General features: G+C 42.1%; 1 protein-coding gene across 3 annotated transcripts in view; it reads right to left on the bottom strand.

The window, feature by feature from the left end:
* KCNQ5 (potassium voltage-gated channel subfamily Q member 5) overlaps positions 1–23,488 on the bottom strand; it is a 699,212-nt gene that overhangs the window by 72,912 nt on the left and 602,812 nt on the right. For all 3 annotated transcript variants that reach the window (XM_075598021.1, XM_075598020.1, XM_075598019.1), the window contains one exon: positions 4,058–4,166. In XM_075598021.1, coding sequence (XP_075454136.1) covers positions 4,058–4,166 — 109 coding nt within the window. The remainder of the gene's footprint in view (positions 1–4,057; positions 4,167–23,488) is intronic.

Below are 23,488 nucleotides of genomic sequence, written 5' to 3' on the forward strand. Positions count from 1 at the left end.
ATAGGAACACACAAAGCCAATTCAGAGGTCAGTGTTCCAGATATAAATGCAGTTAGAAACAAAGCAGGATTTCTTCCCAAAGAAACAAATCAATAAACATACAAATACATTATTTTATTAAAATCTCTATGTCATGAAACATATGGATTTTCATAGCACAACCAGCACTATGGGGCGAATGAAACTCAAACAAGATGCTAGGTCAGTGATAGCTACAGAGAAATAGAGTACAGAAAGATGCATAACACACAAGCTGGGGAAAATGTGAGACAGACAACATGGGGTATTGAGGAAGACAGACACAAAAAGAAAGTCAATGGAAGAGGAGATTAGACAGAAACACTGGTGAAGCAGACAGTAATATCAGAGAGAGAAAAGGTAATTGGATGTCACAATGGCAGGAAAGTCACAGGGACGCCATTTGAACAGAGAAAGTCAAATCAGAGCAGATATATAGATTTGACAAGGCAGCAAAGAGAGATGTCTACTGCACGTGTTGGTGATGATGACAAAAATAACAGAAAAGAGAAAAGTACTAAAAAGGGAAAGGCAAAGAGAAAAGCAAATGTCATAAAGTAGGTTATACTTACAACACTGCTACTAAAAAGGCATACTTGCACAACAGTAGGAGATGAGATAAAACATGTTTGTAGTGTAGAGCTAAGTTATATCTCCAGCTAAGGTTCTATTTAATAAACATATTTTCACCAGCAAAATCTTTGAGATCACCTACAGTATAAAGAGGAGACTGGTTAATTCTAAACACACATTTCTATATATAGCTTTTGCCGTATGTATGTTTGAATTTGATAAAACATCTTCATTAATTAATTTCCTCATGTCATTTAAATGAGTCCATAACAACAATAATTGTATAAAAACATCAATGAAAAGAGGTATCAAATGGGTGGACCATTCTATTGCACATTACTTTTCAGTGCAAAGTTAAAAAGTCTACTTCGCTGCTAGGATCGTTCATTTGTATAGTACATGTTGTACATTCAATTTCTCAGTAAGGCTTTAGTTAAAAATGCCAGATATAGCCCTTTGCGGATTTGTAGTACATTTTGCCAATGTAAGAATGAAAAAATACCACCACTATGTTAGATGAACATAAAAAAAATATTTTCATGAGCCATCTAATTTAATTTAATCTACAGATCTTCCTTTAGCCAAGAAAACCTGGCCACTTTCATAGTGCATTATCACTGACTGCTCTGTTAATTTATAGATCTAAAATGAATACACAAAATGAATGCAGGTTTTTTTTTTTTTTTTAATGATCCTTTCTTATTTAAAATGTTTAATGCAGCAACACAGTAACATGTCAATTTGAAACAGACTACAGTATGTAAATGTTAGGACCAGTGGGCATCGCATCACACATTTTTGACGGCCTCGTAGTAAATCAACTAGCTAGATTGGTTCATTTACGACACACTAATTGCTCTTACCAATGACATACAGTAAGACATTGTAGGGATGTTTTTCCCCACATTACTAATTAGAAAGAGTGGTTAGCACGTAGTCATCTAACACGTATTATGCCATGAAAGGCCCTATATAACACTTAAGTTGATGGCGAACATAACATGTGTGAAGGAGGACATGTGAGGAAGGACGCCTGTTATTAAGAAAGAACATTAAGAACACAATGTTAAAGATTTCTACATTTTCACCAGTGGATTATTCTAAGCAGGAGAGGACCATGGTCTTCTATCAACATTGAGAATGGGCTGTCAAGGGACATGAATGATTGAGGACTGCTGCAGGAGCTCGATCTCTATATTGGGCTGCTTTTCCTGATTGTATTTTTGGGGTCACGGTTTTTCTTTTCCTTTTTCTTCATTTGATCGTCAAATGGCGAAGAAAGGATTCTTTTTCTACATTAATGGATTTTTTGGGGAGAGGGGAGGTGTTTTTTGATTAACAAACTGGAGTAGTTCCAAGGAGGCATTGACCCTGAAGACTGTTGAGGACCTCAACATGGATGGGATACGTAGTCGGGTTTTTCTCATTAACCCATTGAGTGCCAGTGAAGATACTTGGGCCCCCTTTAAGAGGGCCTACATAGCATCACAAGTACTCAATCACTTTATGTATATTGATATTAATCCATATTGTGGGAATATTGGTATTTTGGGAAGATTTGATATATTATCATGTACCACTCTGTGTAATGAATCCATATTATAGTCATGTGTACAAAGGGTTGATACATATGGAAACGGGTAGCCTATTGGGATATACAGTATATATGGTCACCAGGAGGAATGTCAGTCAACCTGCTGAAGAAGCTTAATGATGCAAACCGCCTTGAAGTTGGTGTAACAACCCGGTGTGAAATCGGACAGTGGGTGTGCATCTCAGAGGAGGTTACTGTGGCGTGGTGTTCGGGAAATTAACGTTTGAATCTGTATGTCCAGTTTTGGACAATTGCCTGGATTCACGCCTAGTTTGTGACGATGTTTGCACATGTGCTGGTTTTTGAATGTCAGTCAACCTGCTGAAGAAGCTTAATGATGCAAACCGCCTTGAAGTTGGTGTAACAACCCGGTGTGAAATCGGACAGTGGGTGTGCATCTCAGAGGAGGTTACTGTGGCGTGGTGTTCGGGAAATTAACGTTTGAATCTGTATGTCCAGTTTTGGACAATTGCCTGGATTCACGCCTAGTTTGTGACGATGTTTGCACATGTGCTGGTTTTTGATATTTTATATGTGGGTTTTTAATTACTTTTTGCTATACAAACAATATATTTTTTACATATTTGCTTCCCCGTTGCGCTCTTTTCTTGTGTTTTCTATTCTTAATTTTGCCTATGTGTATAGAGGCCATTATATAGAGTTACATGGACAATATAGGCTTAACGCCAGCCTTGGGGTAGGTGATACAAATCGGCGATAGTTTTTGGTGGTAACTTGACTGCAGTTTAGTGAATATCATGTGAATACAGATGTACCAAGGCTTACTGTTTTCTGTGCCCTACTTTTCACTGTTCCAGTGAGGCTGCAATGCAGGAACAGTTCTCGCGGCACAGATGATTGTAAGGTGCCCAGGAGGATTAACTCTACGGGGTTCCAGGCTTCTGAATGGGACCCCGCAGCCTTAATCCCTTTGGATCACCTGCTGGGAGTGAATACCGGTACTCACAGTGTTACATGTCCTGTCCGGCCCCCATTGATGAAGTAGATGACCACATATGGCTATATAGCCTCTCATGATGTAGACACGTATATAAGGGCATCTACGTCATCCAGGTGGAAGGAAATACAGCCCTGCACCTCTTACCTTCAGCACTGCTGGAAATGGGCTGCAGATGGAGAGATGGAGAGAAGTCTGCAGATGGGGACAGACACCGCTGCACCGCTTATCTAAAAGGTGAGTATTGGTATTCTTTCCCAGCAGATGGCCCATCAAGCGAACGATTAATGCTGCAAGGGTGCCATCCAAAAGCATGGACCCCAACAGTGCTAATCCTTTCAGGCCGCAGATCTTGCTGTTCTTGGGGCCATGATCAGGCCCCGGTTTTAAGTATTTTTTATCGCAGCCACACGAACAGTAAGTCTTGCTACATCTGCAAGTAATTTAACCTGAATTACTGTACTTATTTGCATATGGTGCATTAAGAAGCCCCTCTTCTTTACTGCTGCCAAAAGGGGTGTGGTGAATAGGTCGATAACACAAATTGGCGTTTGACAATGATAACGCCAGTTTTTCCATTTATCAAACTTTAGTGAATCCAGGCCTTTTAGTTTGTACCCTGTATTGGGCATGAAGATCAATTCCTGAACTCTCACACCCTAAGTGGGTACTATTGATCTAATGTCATCAATAGTGCTGCCTACCCAGCCTTTTAGTGAAATACTGTAATTTTTTCACACAGAGGAATGCTGCAATACAACATGTCTGTGTTCAGCAGGTAAGTCATTAATAATTTCTAGCAGACATATTTGAGTAGATTTACAGTTCTAGCTGTAAAAGAGAGCAGCGACAATAATTCTATTCATTAGTGAAGGATCTTTGACATATTCTTCTAGTCTGTATTTTTCACTAACCTGATTGCTCGGATGACAGTTTTAAGAGCTGGGGTTAGATCTTCAACTGACACATCACAGTGACATCCTTTCTCATCATGTACTTCCTCCGTTCCAAAGTTGACGTCAGCTAAAAGATAAAATCAGACTCGATTAAAAAGATGCACATGGGAATTTCTGAACACCAGCCTTTTATGGTCTGTGCTGCAGCATATGAAAAAAAACACACAAAATTCTGTACTTTATACAACTGAAGTTGTATATTCCATCATTAAAGTGTTATTGGACTTCCTTTGCACATTTATTGAGAATGATTTGAGCCGATTTAAACACAGTTATGCAATTAAAACAGTAATGTATTACTTACAGTTAATGAAAAGTAAACATATTAAAAATAAAAACAACTTTTCAGGAATCCTGACCAAAATGAGTATGGAAAACATCATTGTAAAATGTGGTACTGTATGCCATACATGACCGATGCAGAAGGAACTTTATTTACTAATTCCATGAAATCTAATAGAAGTCTCTAACAACATAATACAAAAAAATAAAAGACATAAGAGAGAAATATTAAAATACTGACCAACTCCCTGATTTTTAGCTAAAAAGTTTCATTCTTTTTTTGCTGTCTCCCTAAAAACAATTGCTTTATTACAATGCAAGCTAACCGGAGTTCTGGAAATCTCCTACAGTTTTGTCCCAAATCTATGAAAGAAACTTTCAAATGTTGGCTTGTAGAATTTAAATATGTCTCTATTTTGCAAATGATCCACATTAAATAATTTCTCATACCTGGGGATGTTTAAAACACAGCTGAGACAGATTTTCAGTCTTTTTTTGCAAGCCAATCAAATCCAACAAATATACCACACCCTAATAACCTCCCCGCCCCCCCGCCCCCCGCCCCCACCGCAATTTTTTTTTAGCCAATTCAAAATCAGTGCACAGCTTGTGAAAGCTACACATTAAACAGAGTGTAAGCTCTCTTTAACATAGGCCCAAGCCTGATACCGGTGTTTTCCGTATATGGGGTTAAACACCTACGTGCGCGCCACGGAGACCCTGGAATATCAGGAGTCCAACAAAGTCTCTGAAGGAGCACGCTCCCACGTCAGTGAGGCGGCTCGCGCAGGTTGCCGCCATCGGAGCAGGTCAGTAAACGGCCGAATATGAGAGGAGGTACTGGGGCCGGTGCAGACACCGTACCACAGCTTTGGGGAGGAGCCTGCTTCCCGGCCGGACTCCTCAGTCTGCCGGTTCAAATCACCACTGTCACTCCGTTACTGTGGCGATATGTGGTGACGTTCACTGCCGATGTCGACGCCCTACTGACATTGGGAAACCGAGGGTGATGCCGGGAGTTGTAATTTCGTATGGTAATGTGATCTGTGTGATAGTAAAAACAGCGAACTGCCGCCTGCAACACGTGGGCTAAAGCAAGTTAGTGATGTCATCACAGCTCCCTCCAACTCATTTTATCCTGTCTGACCAGCTCCTTACTCACTGACACGCTGAACTAAAGATAATTAGCTTAATTTTAGTGATAGAGAAGGAGTAGAGAGGAGAAAAAAAAGAAAGAAATAAAAAGGAGGAGAGGGAAAACCAAAGAAAAAAAGTACGGTAAAACATTTTACAGTATACCCCAAAATGGAGTCCAAACTCCAAAAGTACACACCAAAACGTGTGCAAAAGTCATATACGATCAATGACAAGCTGGAGGCTGTAAAACGGGTAAAATAACTTTCTGGTAATTTAAATGCAGCCTCAAGAGAGTTGGGTATTGATAGAAAAAGTTTACGTGAAAGTGCCAAAAGGAATCTGAACTGATAAATATGCCAGACAAGAAGAGGCGCAGATTTGTTGGTTGTGGTCGAGGACCACAATACCCAAATTTGGAAACTGCACTATTACAGTGGGTAAGGGAACAACGTGCAAATAAACCGATTGTTAATTATCGCCGTTTACGCGAACAGGCTTTTGTAATTGCACAAGAACATGGTATCGAAACAGCAGAATTCAAGTGCTCTGTGAGAAAGGTTACTCGCATGGGTCAAGCAGACAATAAAACGCTAGAAGAAAAGGCACAAATCGCACGTGACTATTTGGACAGCATCCCTTCAGTAACAGCAGATTTGGACGCTGACCACATTTACAATATGGATGAGACACCTGTATATATTGACATGTTAAGCTCTTCAACCGTAGAGTTTGTTGGCACAAAAATGTGGATGCTAGCCACTGTGGTGCTACTAAAGCTCGCTTTACCGCTGTGTTATGTGTTAATGCTGCTGGCAGTGTGATAAAAACGATGATAATCCTTAAGGATTAAAAAATGTTTCGAAAATTAAGGTACCAAAAAATATTTATTTAACGGTATCTAATAAGGGATCAATGACATATGAACTGATGCTTTTGTGGATTCAAAATGTGTTTGGACAGCGACCAACTCAATTATTCAATATAGAGAAATCTGAATTGCTCATGGATGAATGCTCAGCACACAAGAAGACCGAGTTGTTGTAGGCATTTCAGCGTACTGTAGGAAAACAGTTGTCAAACGTATCTCTCCTAAAACAACATGCTATCTACAGCCATTTGATGTAGCAATCAATGGTTCATTCAAGAAAGCACTTTGTGCTCAATGGGAAGATTGGTTTGGCAATGGCGAGAAGGAGTACACAAACAAAGGTTATCGCAAAAACCTTCCTACCAAAACATAGTGGACTTTGTGGCTCATGCTGTAGTCAGTCTCAACAAAGAAAGCATAAGTCGTGCTTTTGAATGCTGTGGAATAGCACCCCATGGGCAGACAGTGAAAGACGAACTGTTGAACACACGCTTAGCTGAGGTTTTGTCTGGCTCTAAAACAAATGAAAGTGCAGACGAAGATGATGATGATGACGATGACGATGTAGAAAGTGAAATTTCTACCGGTAGCAGTACAGATGAAGATAGTTACATATAGTTACATAGTAGATGAGATTGAAAAAAGACATAGGTCCATCAAGTTCAATCTATGCTAAATTTAGACAACAGATACTTTGTCCTATATCTATACTTACTTATTGATCCAGAGGTAGGCAAACAAAAATCCCATCAAGGGAAAAAATGTATTACTTCCTGACTCCAAGAATTGACAATCGGATTAATCCCTGGATCAACATCCTTCCCATGTATACTTATTTGGTATATCCCTGTATACCTTTCCCATCTAAAAAGATGGGCTGTTATTCGGTCCAAGAATGAAAACCAAAAACCAGGTTTTTCCGTTTAACGGCTCTGGGCAGCTTTACGGAAAACCCCGGTACCTGTAGCTGAGGTGGGGGCCCGAGTCCTTTATGCCTAAATGGTATGCCACACGACGCTTGCGGTCCAACGGGAAACAAACACAATGATGTGTGATATAATGGATTTTATAGATATAATATAGATACTTGGGATCCTCGTGACCCTTAACAAAGGATCACCACAATCACATAACAGCACATCAACATAACACTGCACTTAAACGCTGCATGGGTGTATGTCAGTGTCAGTGATGATACAGCCACCCAATCCTGGCTATATAGTCCTATGTGATGGTGCAGACACACCATTTGAGCTCTTTTAGAAGGCCTGTCCTTCCCAAAATACTTTGGTATCAGTTTAACTGCAACCATGGAGGTTCCCCCCCAACGGCGATCGCTACTCCTTCTGGTATCTAATAAGGGATCAATGACATACTGCACCGACACACTTTATTCAAGCAAATACCCGGTATGTACCTGGCAGATACCTGGAATGCGCCGCTCCTCACCTCTGACAAGCCCCGTTGCATTTGCCTTCCCAGCCTGGGTTCATGCCTGGCTTATGGGCGGCTGATCTGTTAAATGATAATGATTAGGATTTAATAGGCTGCAATGCTTTGCGTGTCTACCAGATGGCATAAATTCATGAATTGTAATGCAGTATATATATATGTACTGTGCAATATTGCAGCCAACGGGAATAAAATGCTTCAATCCCTGCCGGAAAATAACTCAATGCACTCGGGCAGAAAACAGTCACAAACCTCAATACACCCGGGTATACCCGAATTCGTGGGACTAGCCGAGCTCGAATAAAGTGTGTCGCCAGTGTATGAACTGATGCTTTTGTGGATTCAAAATGTGTTTGGACAGCGACCAACTCAATTATTCAATATAGAGAAATCTAAATTGCTCATGGATGAATGCTCAGCACACAAGAAGACCGAGTTGTTGTAGGCATTTCAGCGTACTGTAGGAAAACAGTTGTCAAACGTATCTCTCCTAAAACAACATGCTATCTACAGCCATTTGATGTAGCAATCAATGGTTCATTCAAGAAAGCACTTTGTGCTCAATGGGAAGATTGGTTTGGCAATGGCGAGAAGGAGTACACAAACAAAGGTTATCGCAAAAACCTTCCTACCAAAACATAGTGGACTTTGTGGCTCATGCTGTAGTCAGTCTCAACAAAGAAAGCATAAGTCGTGCTTTTGAATGCTGTGGAATAGCACCCCATGGGCAGACAGTGAAAGACGAACTGTTGAACACACGCTTAGCTGAGGTTTTGTCTGGCTCTAAAACAAATGAAAGTGCAGACGAAGATGATGATGATGACGATGACGATGTAGAAAGTGAAATTTCTACCGGTAGCAGTACAGATGAAGATAGTTACATATAGTTACATAGTAGATGAGATTGAAAAAAGACATAGGTCCATCAAGTTCAATCTATGCTAAATTTAGACAACAGATACTTTGTCCTATATCTATACTTACTTATTGATCCAGAGGTAGGCAAACAAAAATCCCATCAAGGGAAAAAATGTATTACTTCCTGACTCCAAGAATTGACAATCGGATTAATCCCTGGATCAACATCCTTCCCATGTATACTTATTTGGTATATCCCTGTATACCTTTCCCATCTAAAAAGATGGGCTGTTATTCGGTCCAAGAATGAAAACCAAAAACCAGGTTTTTCCGTTTAACGGCTCTGGGCAGCTTTACGGAAAACCCCGGTACCTGTAGCTGAGGTGGGGGCCCGAGTCCTTTATGCCTAAATGGTATGCCACACGACGCTTGCGGTCCAACGGGAAACAAACACAATGATGTGTGATATAATGGATTTTATAGATATAATATAGATACTTGGGATCCTCGTGACCCTTAACAAAGGATCACCACAATCACATAACAGCACATCAACATAACACTGCACTTAAACGCTGCATGGGTGTATGTCAGTGTCAGTGATGATACAGCCACCCAATCCTGGCTATATAGTCCTATGTGATGGTGCAGACACACCATTTGAGCTCTTTTAGAAGGCCTGTCCTTCCCAAAATACTTTGGTATCAGTTTAACTGCAACCATGGAGGTTCCCCCCCAACGGCGATCGCTACTCCTTCTGGTATCTAATAAGGGATCAATGACATATGAACTGATGCTTTTGTGGATTCAAAATGTGTTTGGACAGCGACCAACTCAATTATTCAATATAGAGAAATCTAAATTGCTCATGGATGAATGCTCAGCACACAAGAAGACCGAGTTGTTGTAGGCATTTCAGCGTACTGTAGGAAAACAGTTGTCAAACGTATCTCTCCTAAAACAACATGCTATCTACAGCCATTTGATGTAGCAATCAATGGTTCATTCAAGAAAGCACTTTGTGCTCAATGGGAAGATTGGTTTGGCAATGGCGAGAAGGAGTACACAAACAAAGGTTATCGCAAAAACCTTCCTACCAAAACATAGTGGACTTTGTGGCTCATGCTGTAGTCAGTCTCAACAAAGAAAGCATAAGTCGTGCTTTTGAATGCTGTGGAATAGCACCCCATGGGCAGACAGTGAAAGACGAACTGTTGAACACATGCTTAGCTGAGGTTTTGTCTGGCTCTAAAACAAATGAAAGTGCAGACGAAGATGATGATGATGACGATGACGATGTAGAAAGTGAAATTTCTACCGGTAGCAGTACAGATGAAGATAGTTACATATAGTTACATAGTAGATGAGATTGAAAAAAGACATAGGTCCATCAAGTTCAATCTATGCTAAATTTAGACAACAGATACTTTATCCTATATCTATACTTACTTATTGATCCAGAGGAAGGCAAACAAAAATCCCATCAAGGGAAAAAATGTATTACTTCCTGACTCCAGGAATTGACAATCGGATTAATCCCTGGATCAACATCCTTCACATGTATACTTATTTGGTATATCCCTGTATACCTTTCCCATCTAAAAAGATGGGCTGTTATTCGGTCCAAGAATGAAAACCAAAAACCAGGTTTTTCCGTTTAACGGCTCTGGGCAGCTTTACGGAAAACCCCGGTACCTGTAGCTGAGGTGGGGGCCCGAGTCCTTTATGCCTAAATGGTATGCCACACGACGCTTGCGGTCAAACGGGAAACAAACACAATGATGTGTTATATAATGGATTTTATAGATATAATATAGATACTTGGGAACCTCGTGACCCTTAACAAAGGATCACCACAATCACATAACAGTACATCAACATAACACTGCACTTAAACGCTGCATGGGTGTATGTCAGTGTCAGTGATGATACAGCCACCCAATCCTGGCTATATAGTCCTATGTGATGGTGCAGACACACCATTTGAGGTCTTTTAGAAGGCCTGTACTTCCCAAAATACTTTGGTATCAGTTTAACTGCAACCATGGAGGTTCCCCCCCAACGGCGATCGCTACTCCTTCTGGCTTTCCGACGATGATCTGCTGGGCCTCCCTGTAAGCTGTACTGCTCTAACTCCAGTCAATGTCTGCTCTCTCTTCGCGGGACACAGACTGACCCCGGGTCACAGTCGATCGAGCCTGAACTCATCCAGGCTCGTGCAGATCTGACTCCACGTGTCCTGCCAACCCCTCTTAAAAACTCCTCTCCCCTAAATTCTGCTTTTCCACATCCTTAATCATTGGTTGAGTCTTTGTCCATCATCTCACATGTTCATGGCATATTGGAGATTAACCTGAAAGGGGACAGTGTGAGTGTGTTGATTGCATCACACAGGGGGTTGCAAGAGTTATGAACACTTTTGAAGGGGCAGTTAATATACAGTACAGAGGGCACACAATAAATTAAACAATGCACCAATGTTATTGGCTTCCTTATAATTATTAAGTCTTCCTTAATTATTTTTTTCATTTTTCTCTCTCTTAATTTGTTTGCCAGTGGTAGCAGCATAATTAGTTTACACAAAACAAAGAAAAAATGTAGATTGACAATTTGCCTGTATGTACAAGTGTTACAAACAGTCTTTTTATGGGAAACAAATCAGGTTAACATTGCAAAGTTTAATTAAAAGAATGTTTCAATGATCTTTTTAATAATAATGTTTTTTCTTGTACAGCACTGACTGTACACTGTGCTGTACTTAGAATTTTTCAGGCAGAAATCTCTGTTCTGTAGAGCTTACAATCTATTTTTTGGTGCCAGAGGCACGAGGAGATAAAGTGACTTACCCAAGGTCAAAGCTGACACCGGGAATTTTACCAGGCACCTCTGAGTTAAACTCAGTACTGTACCATTGTTTACAGAGTCATTGCCTTTACTCACTGAGCCACACCTTCAGTGGCTGACATTCACCTATATTTAACCATGCCATTAGTTCACTTTTTGTCAAGAGTGGGATATATAGTGTAAAAGCATTGGCAATAAATGTAAAATGTCCAAGTGATAGATGATTTATTCCCACTTATTGTATGTGCTTTCAGGTAGCAGGTAGCAACACATGTTATTGAGGTCAGAGGGAACTTGTTAACATAAACCATATGCATTGTTTATGTACTGTATGTATATAGCCTGTTTAGTACCATGAAGAACATACTGTAAACAGTTTTTATATTAGTATATACTACCCCATAATCCACAGGGACTAAATGCATTATAGAGCTCTTGTAGTGCCAACATTTATAGAATAGTCTAGCAATATTTATTAAAAGTATTAATTCAATAATTTGTGCTTTATTGCAGACTCTGGCAATAAACTGCGTCAATTTCCCCGAGATGAAAAGTACATACGTAGCACAATTAACATAGCTTTGCAAGGTGACCTTGTTAGAAAGGTAGAAGTACCGGTACTATGAAATAAACTTTCAAAAGCCTCTTTACCCCTTGCTGCCAATGCTTTGCAATGCCTTGCCAGACTTTCCCATGGAAAAGGGGTTAAAAAAACTTTCCACCTATGAATGTAGTAATTAGTGCTGTGTGAGGACACAATAAACGCAGGGCAAAAGATATACCAGGACTATATTTTATATGCCATGGACAATTTATGTCTCCCTTTGGCATCTGGGTTTTACCAGTGTTTCCTTTTTCAGTAATGTTTTCTAATGTTTCTTGACAACACACTTTCAAGCAGTGGGACTATCACACCAGGCTAATCTTCCTCGTAGTGGTGTTGTTTTCATAGTACTTCAGATACTATCTGCTTGCCAATCCAAATAATGTTCTCTCTCTCTTTCGCTTTTCTTTATGGGAGTTGGCAAGGTCTAAAAGTAATCCTATATGTATGCAATCGTAGAGTCTAACAAATATAAAAAAAACTCTAAGGACTCAGAACAATGAATAGTTAGACAGTTAGCAGTGGGTTTTTATACTTCATTGACATGTGGCAGCCGTGCACTACCTTAAATCGTGCTATAAAATTCTATTGACTGTCACAATACAGAAATTGAATCATTCCACCAACCCAGGGGACAGCAGGTAATAAAATCGTTATGTAAATTATTGAAAATCTTCCCGAGATAGATGACACTATTATTCCATCTATACTTCAGCGCCTAAACAAAACATAAGGCATTTCTTTGGAAAACTGGTGATGTTAGAGCACCAACGCTCCAAGGAAAAAGGCATACGGATATGAAAGGAAAGAGCAGTGCTGCAATCCACCCTGCAACATGAGAAAAGTAGAAGAGATCGCAGAACGAAACAATTCTATTTAAAACTATGTAATAAATCCCTCAAAAATAGTAGGACAGAGCTTCAAAGGGACCTGTCTGATGACTTGTCAGGAACCAAACAAAAACAGGCAGTCATGTTAAGTTGATGAGTGTACTGTAAGAGAGAGCTGCAAAACATTGCTTTGTCTTTGCATTTCAGGTCCTTCTGGTACTCAAGAAGTTAATTAGAAATATACTTAATTTTTATGTGATGCTCTTGGCTTTGGACCTTTATCAAGACAAATTGCAGAGTGCATCTTAACCAAATTAAATGCAGAACTCCATGGGACACCACATGGCGCATAAAATGAAAGTATACCAGTAATTAACACATACAGTACTCACATGCCTATTCCTTCTTCGTTCTTCTCTAGAATCTACCAGTTTTTACATTGGATTTACAGATCACCTGCGGAGGTTAAACTTGCCTCTGTGAGTGCAGTATTCTTCTATACGGTTGCATGTAGTAGAATACATTTTTTTGTCTTAGATTAGTTGGAGTTGGATTATTGGAATTTGCAGAGACAAATGTTACTTACTTGGCCACTTAGATTTCTGTGACCTGAATAATGGTACTATTATGTAGTCCAAGAATTTAAAGGCACTACACCTTTAAAAAATCCAAAAATATTTCTCCCGGTGTTCCCTGAGATACTTACGTCTAAAGTGGATGCAAGTACCTCTTATCTGTTTCAAGGTCCTGCCTGAGCCAGCAGTGCGTGTGATTAGTTCATTTCTAACCTAACACACCTGGTGGCTGTCCCTATTTAAACAGGGGTTGCTCACGAATCCTGAGCTTGCGTGTGCTGATCTGCGTGACTGGTTAATTTCAAGTGCTGATTGTATTAAGTGTGCAGTTAGAACTAGAAGCAGTTTAAACAAGGAAGGAGTTAAACAAGGTATAGTATATTGAAGTACAGTTTATTGTTAGTACTTACAAACGTCATAGTTGCTAGAATGAGCAGGATTGAAAAGGCCACTCAATGCACATCTTGCCACATGTATGTGCACTTGGAGCAGCTGTTCCAAGGGGCATACTGTTATGAGAAGTGTGTGCGGGTGGTCTCTTTAGAGTCAGAGATTGCTGATCTGACGAGGACATAGAGGAAGGAACAGAGGGCACAGCGGATTCTGCAAATTCAAACTCATTTATTGAGCCAACACGTGTGTTGGCTCAATAAATGAGTTTGAATTTGCAGAATCCGCTGTGCCCTCTGTTCCTTCCTCTATGTACTCAGGACTGACTGCAGGCTTTCGTTCTAACATTGGAGCACCGGTAATTGTATCATTTTTCTCTTTTTAAGGTGTGCAGCACTCCTCTCTATTATCTGATCTGAAGAGGAAACATGCAACATTGAGGGACATTGACAATCTTGAAAGGGGTTTAGTGCTCACTGAGCAGGCCCTTGCTTCGACGAATGGTGCACATGGTGGCACTGTTAGTGAGGAGCAGGTAGGTAGCTGGGTAACAGTTAGAAGGGGAAGCAGGGGCAATAGGGAGAGGCAGGCCAGTTCTGAGCTGCCGTGTTGAGTGAAGATATTGGGAGTGTCAGGGCAGAAATGGCAAGGCTAGGGGAGACTGATTCCTCTAGCAGTCAGGGGAATAGTTCTTCCAGCACAGAAGGGACTCAGGATGCTCAGATACAAAGAAAGATTGTGGTGGTAAGGGACTCCATTATTAGAAAGGTAGATAGGGCAATCTGTTGCCGTGACCGCATGAAACGAACAGTTTGTTGCCTCCCGGGTGCTTGGGTTTGGCACATTGTGGATCGGGTAGACAGATTGTTAGGAGGGGCTGGGATTGACCCGGCGGTCTTGGTACATGCTGCCACCAATGAAAAAGTTAGAGAAAGATGGAGGGTCCTAAAAAATTATTTCAGGAATCTAGGTCAAAAGCTTAAAGCAAGGACCTCCAAGGTAGTATTTTCTGAAATACTACCAGTGTCATGAGCTACCCCAGGGAGACAGTCAGATATTAGGGAGGTTAATGCATGGCTAAGAAAGTGGTGTGTAGGAAGGAGGGTTTTGGGTTTTTAGAGCACTGTGACTCCTTTTCTGAGAGGTGCCATCTTTATTCTAGGGACGGATTGCACCTCAATGAAGAGGGATCTTCTGTGCTAGGGGGGAGAATGTTAAAAAGGTTGGAGAAGATTTTAAACTAATGTAACACGGTTCCCCTCCTCCCCCCAATCTCACTTAGGGACCAGTGCTGGGGGATAGGCGTATTACCAGGTGTGTGTGGTGCTATACCTGTAGGCTGCAGGAGTACTGAGTTGTCTGCTAGTTGGTAATTGGACAGGAACAGGACAGGCTCCTGGGTTCTTCGTCTTGGTTGGTCTCCGCGCCTCCAGCTGCGATGGAATCCACGGGGTGTGGGTGTCAGCCCCCATCACAGCACTCCTAAAACCCTCTTGCCCAGGAACTGACACCAGAGGCCAAGGTATCGTTGAACTGTATTTATTGGGGTGCTTGCTGCAGCAGCTCTTCATTGCAGCATATCATGTTCTCCAAAAGTCCCAGGAACTCTGGATGGTGCATGCCCGGTAGTAGGGGCTCAATCTTGGTGGTCTCTAGGCCAGCCGGCCTAGAGTGAGCATGCTTTCCCCACATTGGGGAAGACTGACAGCTCCGTCCTCACTCCTTGAAGAGCTGAGGGAAAGACCTACTAACTTTTAGCTACTCCCCTAGAAAACTCTGGAAGGGGCGGGCTCATGGACTGTACCCACTTACAAGGGGGCTGAACACAGGCCATGAGTTACCACCTACCTTCCTTCACTTTCAAGGGAAGCAGGGGGGTCACTGGGCCACAGATTATCCTGCTAATGCCTGGAAGATAACAGGACTTACATAGTAGATACACTATGTGGGGAGAAACAGGTACTATGGAACATACCATATTATACTAGGATGGAGGGGGGAGGGGAATGAAACAGATAATGAACTGAATAGATGAGGAAACAAGGTGTTATGGAGGTAGATTGGGGGCAAGTACGAGTTTGACAAGCAGCGAGACACTCATAGTAAATACAGATAATACTAGGACACGTATAAAGACTAAACCAAGTTGGCGCAGAAAGGAAGGAGAAGATAAGATAATAGTACAGGCTGAAAACAAACTTAAATGCATGCTTGCTAATGTAAGAAGCCTGACACATAAAATGGGGGAGCTTGAATTAATAGCTACAAGGGAGCGGTATGATATCATAGGCATTACTGAAACATGGTGGGATGAAACTCATGACTGGGCAGTTAATTTAGAGGGTTATTCCCTTTTTCGGAAGGATCGACAAAAAAGAAGAGGAGGTGGAGTATGCTTATATATTAACCTGGATCAAAAACCTATTATAAGGGAAGATGTTTATGAAGGGAATGATGAACATGTAGAGATCTTGTGGATAGAAATTAGCAGTGGAGGTTAAAGTATAAAGAAAATATTTGTAGGGATATGCTATAAACCACCAAATATCAGTGAGATTGAGGAAGCTAAAATACTTTTTGCAAATGGAGAAGGCATCAAAACTAGGTCATGTTTGCATAATGGGGGATTTTAATTATCCAGACATAGACTGAGGCAATGAGATTAGCATTACAGCAAAAGGAAACAGGTTTTTGAGGGTGCTTAAAGACAAATATATGACCCAAATTATTGAAGAACCAATCAGGAGAGGGGCAATACTGGATTTGGTAATATCAAACAATGTAGAAGTAATAGAAAATATTCAAGTCCTGGAACATTTGGGTAACAGTGATCATAATATGGTCTCATTTGAAATAAATGATTAAAAAAAACAGATTACTTGGATTCAACAAAGACCTTAAACTTTAGAAATGCCGATTTTAATAAACTGAGGACTAATCCACAAATAATACATTGGGATGATCTTTTTGCAGGGAAAAATGTAGAAGATAAATGGGCAGTCTTTAAAACATTGTTAGAAAAGCACACTCATCAGTGTATACCCTTGGGTAATAAGTATAAAAGAAATAAGTCAAAACCAATGTGGCTAAATAAACAGGTAGGGGGTGAAATGGAAAAGAAGAGGCAGGCGTTTAGATTCTTTAAGTCAGAAGGGACGGAGGCATCGTATCAGATTTATAAGGAATGTAATAAAAATTGCAAAAGGGCAATCAAATTAGCAAAAATGGATAATGAAGAAAGGATTGCAATAGAAAGTAAGAACAACCCTAAAAAGTTCTTTAAGTACCTTAATAACAAAAAAATGAGGAAAGAAAATATAGGACCCTTTCAGTGTGAGATGGGCAGGCAGATTATTGGAGATAAGGAAAAAGCAGAGGTAGTAAACAAATTCTTTGCCTCTGTGTTTACCAGGGAAGAATCAATTTCAATTAGGGTGCTGCAGGAGGAAGCCACAACCTCCATATTAATGTAACGGACGTGCTCGCCACAAACTGGGACCGGACCGCGTGGCTGAGGTGGGGATGTGAATACACCGACCTTAGACCATGAAGCCGGTTCTGGATTGCGCAGTTCGTAGTCATTCGTAGCAGAGTCAGGGTTGGAGAGGCCAGGGTAATCCTTTGACACGCCAGGGTCAGGGTTGGAGACGGTAGAGTAATCGATGTCCAGGCTGGAGTTCGGCAACAGGAAGTCAGGAGTACACCGCTTCAGCATAGCAGCTGAAACGTAGGAATGGCCTCTGCGCAAAGAGCGGGAGTGGCCCATGATAAGGTCTCTGCAAGGGAAGAATGCAGGTCTCAGGAACAAGGAAAGGCTGGCACTGGAGGACCGGTGCTTCAGCACAGGAACCAGGAAGCAGACCTCTGCCTGGGGTGCAGCAGGTCTCCGTAACAAGGCAAGACAAGCACTGGAGATCCAGTGCTTCAGTACAGGAACCAAAATGCAGACCTCTGCCTGGGGTGAATGCAGGAGGTCTCCTGAACAAAGCAATGCTAAGGCAAAGTAGCTTGTGGCAAACACAGTTACATCCTAGTCTATCTAGGGTTATGCTCAGCAATGGGTCAGAGGGAGAGACCAGTATAAGAAGGGCAGTTAGCCAATCCCAAGACAGGGGTATGTGGGAATTCCTCCAATGCCAGAGCAGAGAGACAGAGTTGCAGTGATTGCAAGCACAGATGATAGTGCTTGCAAAAGCAAGGGAAGATCTGTTCAGAGCGCTCACCAACTCTGCAAGAGTGAGCTCCAGCCATAACTAGGAACGGATTCCTTACAATTAATGAACAATTGATTAACTGAGGAAGAAGTTCATAGACAGCTTGAAAAAAAATAAAGTAAATAAGGCCCCTTGCCCGATGGCATACATCCAAGAGTTCTTAAGGAGTTAAGTTCAGTAATAGCCAAACTATTACATTTAATATTCAAGGACTCCATTCACACAGGCTCAGTACCACAAGATTGGCGTAAAGCAGATGTGGTGCCTATATTTAAAAAGGGAGCTAAATCACAACCAGGGAATTACAGACCTGTAAGCATGACTTCAATAGTGGGGAAACTACTTGAAGGTTTAATACAGGATAATATTCAGGAATACATACTGGAATACAAAATTATTAGTAATAGTCAGCATGGATTTATGAAGAAAAGATCATGCCAAACTAACCTTGTTTCTTTAAGGAGGTAAGAAGGAATTTAGACCAGGGTAATGCAGGTTAGTGTACTAAATAAAGCAAATTGGAGTCAGTAAAAATATATGCACCTGGATTGAAAACTGGTTGAAGGACAGACAACAGAGGGTTGTCATAAATGGAACTTTTTCAGTTTGGGCTAGGGTTGTGAGTGGAGTACCTCAGGGATCGGTACTGGGACCACTGCTTTTTAACTTGTTTATTAATGACCTTGAGGTTGGCATTGAGAGCAAAGTCTCCATCTTTGCTGATGATACTAAATTGTGTAAGGTAGTAGAATCAGAGCAGGATGTAATTTCTCTCCAGAAGGACTTGGAGAGACTGGAAACTTGGGCAGGTAAATGGCTGATGAGATTTAATACAGATAAATGTAAGGCTATGCATTTGGGAAGCAAGAATAAACAGGCGAATTACAAATTAAGTGGGTATAAATTGGGGGAATCCTTGATGGAGAAGGATTTAGGAGTGCTTGCAGACAGTAGGCTTAGCAATAGTGCCCAAAATCATGCAGTAGCTGCAAAGGCAAACAAGATCTTATCTTGCATCAAACGGGCAATGGATGGAAGGGAAGTAAACATAATTATGCCCTTTTACAAAGCATTAGTACGGCCACACCTTGAATATGGAGTACAATTTTGGGCGCCACTCCTTAGAAAAGACATTATGGAACTAGAGAAAGTGCAGAGAAGAGTCACCAAATTAATAAAGGGGATGGGCAATCTAACTTATGAGGAGAGGCTAGCTAAATTAGATTTATTTAAATTAGAAAAGATGTGTCTAAGAGGGGATATGATAACTATATACAAATATATTTGGGGACAGTACAGGGAGCTTTCAAAAGAACTATTCATCCCAAGGGCAGTACAAAAGACTCAGGGGCATCCCTTTAGGTTGGAGGAAAGGAGATTTCACCAGCAACAAAGGAAAGAGTTATTTTCAGTAAGGGCAGTTAAAATGTGGCATTCATTACCCATGGAGACTGTGATGGCAGATACAATAGATTTGTTCAAAAAAAGGTTGGACATCTTTTTAGAAGGGAAAGGTATACAGGGATATATCAAATAAGTAAACATGGGAAGAATATTGATCCAGAGAATACTCCGATTGCCAATTCTTGGAGTCAGGAAGGAATTTATTATTCCACTTATGAGATATCATTGGATGATATAACACTGGGGTATTTTGTTTGCCTTCCTCTTGATCAATAAGTAAGTATAGATATAGGATAAAGTATCTGTTGTCTAAATTTAGCATAGGTTGAACTTGATGGACGTACGTCTTTTTTATACACACTCACATTGTATGGCTGTGTATATATATATATATATATATATATATATATATATATATATATATATATATGTCTGTAACCCATATTCCCCCCCACAATCGCAGATAGGGTGTAGGTCAGGGGATCTATATGCATTACCCAGTGTGGTGCTTTACCTGTTAGGCTCACAGGAGGCCTAAGCCTCCGCCACGGAGAGCCTGGGGCACGTATAACAATATATATAACCTCGTACTTGGTGCAGCGCCTCCATCTGTGATGGCTCCCACCAAAGGGGGAGTGGTTCCTCGCAGGACAATATATATCACTCCACACACAGTATGTAAAACAACCAATGACTTTACTTGCATGAAAGACTTATGTGATTTTCTCTGTAACAACCGGTATCCCTCCCTAGAGGAGACACTATCTAATGCGTCTCGCAGGACGCTCGCTCCACATCCACCTGTACCGGATGATCGCATCCAGTGTCCAGTAACCCCACACAGTATTACCCCACCCTCAAGTGAGATAGGTATGTGTGACTGCGCAGCCACTATGTCCTGTGTGAATATGATATGACTCGTTGGTGCACTTGTTGATTACCTGCCGGGCACTCCGGTGCCCGGGCCTGCCAAGGATCTTCACAAAGGATCCTGAAGTCCGCTTTATACAGGAACTACCGTCCGGGGCGATCCCACCCCGATGGCTGCTGCAGCGACAGCGATGGTTTGAGCTCAAACCTCTGGATGGACGCGCGGCGTCCGCTGTGTCCCTAACTGTCTCTGGGTAGTAAGGGGCAGGGTCCCTACCCTGGGGCCTGTCCCTGACACAACTCACACTACTGGGTGACTCAGGACTATCTGGGGCCTTGGGGGCTGCTGGCCTAGTGCAGGGAGTCACTGACTCCTGCACCCTACCTCCTTCCCCTAGCTTCTCCTGGCGCCGACTGACTCTCTCCTCAAAACCCCGCCAAATGTATCTATTATCCCTGCAGGGCAATCCTCCAGCCTATTGGCTACTCGGGGGAACCTGGTGCCTTCCCCCCTTAGCCCCCTGGGAGTTGTAGTCCCGTGGAGGCTATCCCTACAATGGGGCCGCATGCGCGACTGCACTGCGCATGCGCAACTCCCCAATGGCCGCCGCAACTCCCTGGCCTCCTCTGCGCATGCACGTTCACGCCACATGCGCGCGCAACCACAATGGCGGCCCCTGCTAGCCGGGTGCGCCGCCGAACCTCCTAAGGCTCGAACCGCTCCCTGCCTTTGGAAGCAGCCGGCGGGTCTGTCGCTGGCTCCGGCGGCACCCGCGACCGCGCTGCCACAAAGGAGGGGGGTCTCTAGGAGCCGCCGGGGACCAGGGCTACATATATATATATATATATAAATACATATATATACACACACATTATATGGCAGTGTATATATGTTGTTAAGCAAATGCTTTCTCAGTGTGAAGTATAAAAAATTAAAAGCTTGTGTACATAATTTCTATGTTTATTCTTATTTTGCTTTTCTTATAAAAGATATTTACAATGTTGAATTCAGCAACTGTATGTTTTCATAATGTAGTTTTGGAATTTGAATTTTGATTACTTTGACTTGAGAATTCAAATATACACTTTAAAAAATGCAGTTTTCACTCATTTTTAGCATTCTCAAATACTTTATTTTCTAATTGACAGTCTATGAACATTTTGTATATATGTAAGAGATCCGCTATGGTGGAAAGGACCCAGTCAGATAGTCCACGATGAAACAAAACCTATTGGACATATTGTAGTATCTAATGAGGTGGTGAAAACTGTGCTTGGATACGTTCAAGAGAGGAAATGGACATTAGTAGAGGGATTTGCTGGATATCTTTACAAGTGTTTATTAAATGCAGTTTCCTAATAGTATTCCCTTTTTTTCTCACAAGCTATCGCACTAATTGCATGCCACTGCTCTGGGTCATTTTAATTCAATGCAAATTATACAAAATAGTGGCTTATGCAGATTTTAAGGTCCTTTCACAGCAAAGTAATTAAAACGAAGTGCAAGGTAAGCTCGTTAGGATAGTAATATGCCATGATGTTTACCATGAAGTTGAAGCTAGAGCCACTGCTTATACTACTTTAAAGGAGCAGATGCTCCCCAAAACAGGTGGGAAACAGGGGGTCTCCTGAGCTGAACAGTTTTAATTTCAGGTCTGGGGACCACCTGTTTACCGAGATACTTACCTCCATAGGTGATGCCGTTAGCAGCACTGCAGGGTTAAATGTCCTGATCATTTTGGCCAGTAGGAAGTCGCATGGGATGACATCACTGCTTCCTATTGGCCCGCATGATGCGGGAGCTTTAAATCTTTCATTTCGATAGCCCCACATAGCCCAGCCAGAGCTGCTCCTGGCAGCACCTATGGAGGTAAGTATCTCGGGAAACATGGGTCTTCAGAGCTGAAATTAACAAAGTTCCGCTCCGGAGACCCCCTGCTTCAATCCCAAAACAAAAACAAGAAAAGCAAGATAGCTGCTTTAATGGTCAACACTATAAGATGACAAATCAAAGTTAAGTAAAAATAAGGCAGACAAACAAAAAGAAAGCTCAAAAATTCCTATACAGTTTTAATAAAACAATAGTAAAAACAAGTGGTATTGAACGCACAAGGTTTCCATACGACTTGTGGTGTTCGTCTCCCTGACCACACAGTGACTGGTACTGTGTTTGTTCCAGCTGTCACCTCAGTGATATCACTAGCAATGTGCACTGCGTCCCGGCTGATCGAGAGGGAGAGAGCAAAAGTCCTCCACCCGTTTGGCGGTCACAGATGTCCAAACCCTATGTGAATACATTCACTTCATCAGGGATATGATTAGCCTCTAAGCCTCTATACATTTTGCCCAGTTTATTAATTGAACGCCAATCATTTATACGTATGGCATATATTAAAGGATGCAAAAAATACATGTAGCCCCTGTAAGTAAGAGCGGGCTATTTATCCTTCTCCTACTGGAGTAAGCCCTGGTGCCGTAGAAGTCCCACGGCCGTGGTGACTCCCAGTACGACGGAGGCGGCGTCGGAGATGGATCCAGAGTACATCAGCCTGCAGCGGAGCGGTAAGGAGACTCCACCACCCCCTTACTCCCGCCAGGCGAAGACGGAACCTGCAGAGGACGAGAAGGAGAGGCGTGCGGCCTACTTACCCATCCGCAGACCCGGTGATCCACCACCGCCCCTTCCGGTCCTCGACGCACTTCCGGTGCGTGACCACGGAGCAGATGGGGATTCCGCGGGCGGCAGCAATGACGTCACTTCCGGGTCCGACTGGAAAAGAGGCCCGGGAGCATTGTACTCCCCGCGGAGAGCAGCTATGGCAGCTGCAATGGCCACCCTGAGAAGCCAAGGCCCTTCCCGAGGAACCCAAAGACCGAGCAAGAGGGCAGGCAAGAAAGTGCCCAGCGGTCGCGGCATTACCCGCTTGCTGGACATGGAACTGGACATTGCCCCAGTCCCTAGCGCCCTTGCCCCAGCCACTGCCCCGTCATGAATATTACCACCGGGACCTAGCGGGGATAAGTCAATAAAATACCCCAAGTACTCCAAGGACTTACGGGA

The sequence above is a fragment of the Ascaphus truei genome, chromosome 4, assembly GCF_040206685.1.
Source record: "Ascaphus truei isolate aAscTru1 chromosome 4, aAscTru1.hap1, whole genome shotgun sequence".
NCBI lineage: Eukaryota > Metazoa > Chordata > Amphibia > Anura > Ascaphidae > Ascaphus > Ascaphus truei.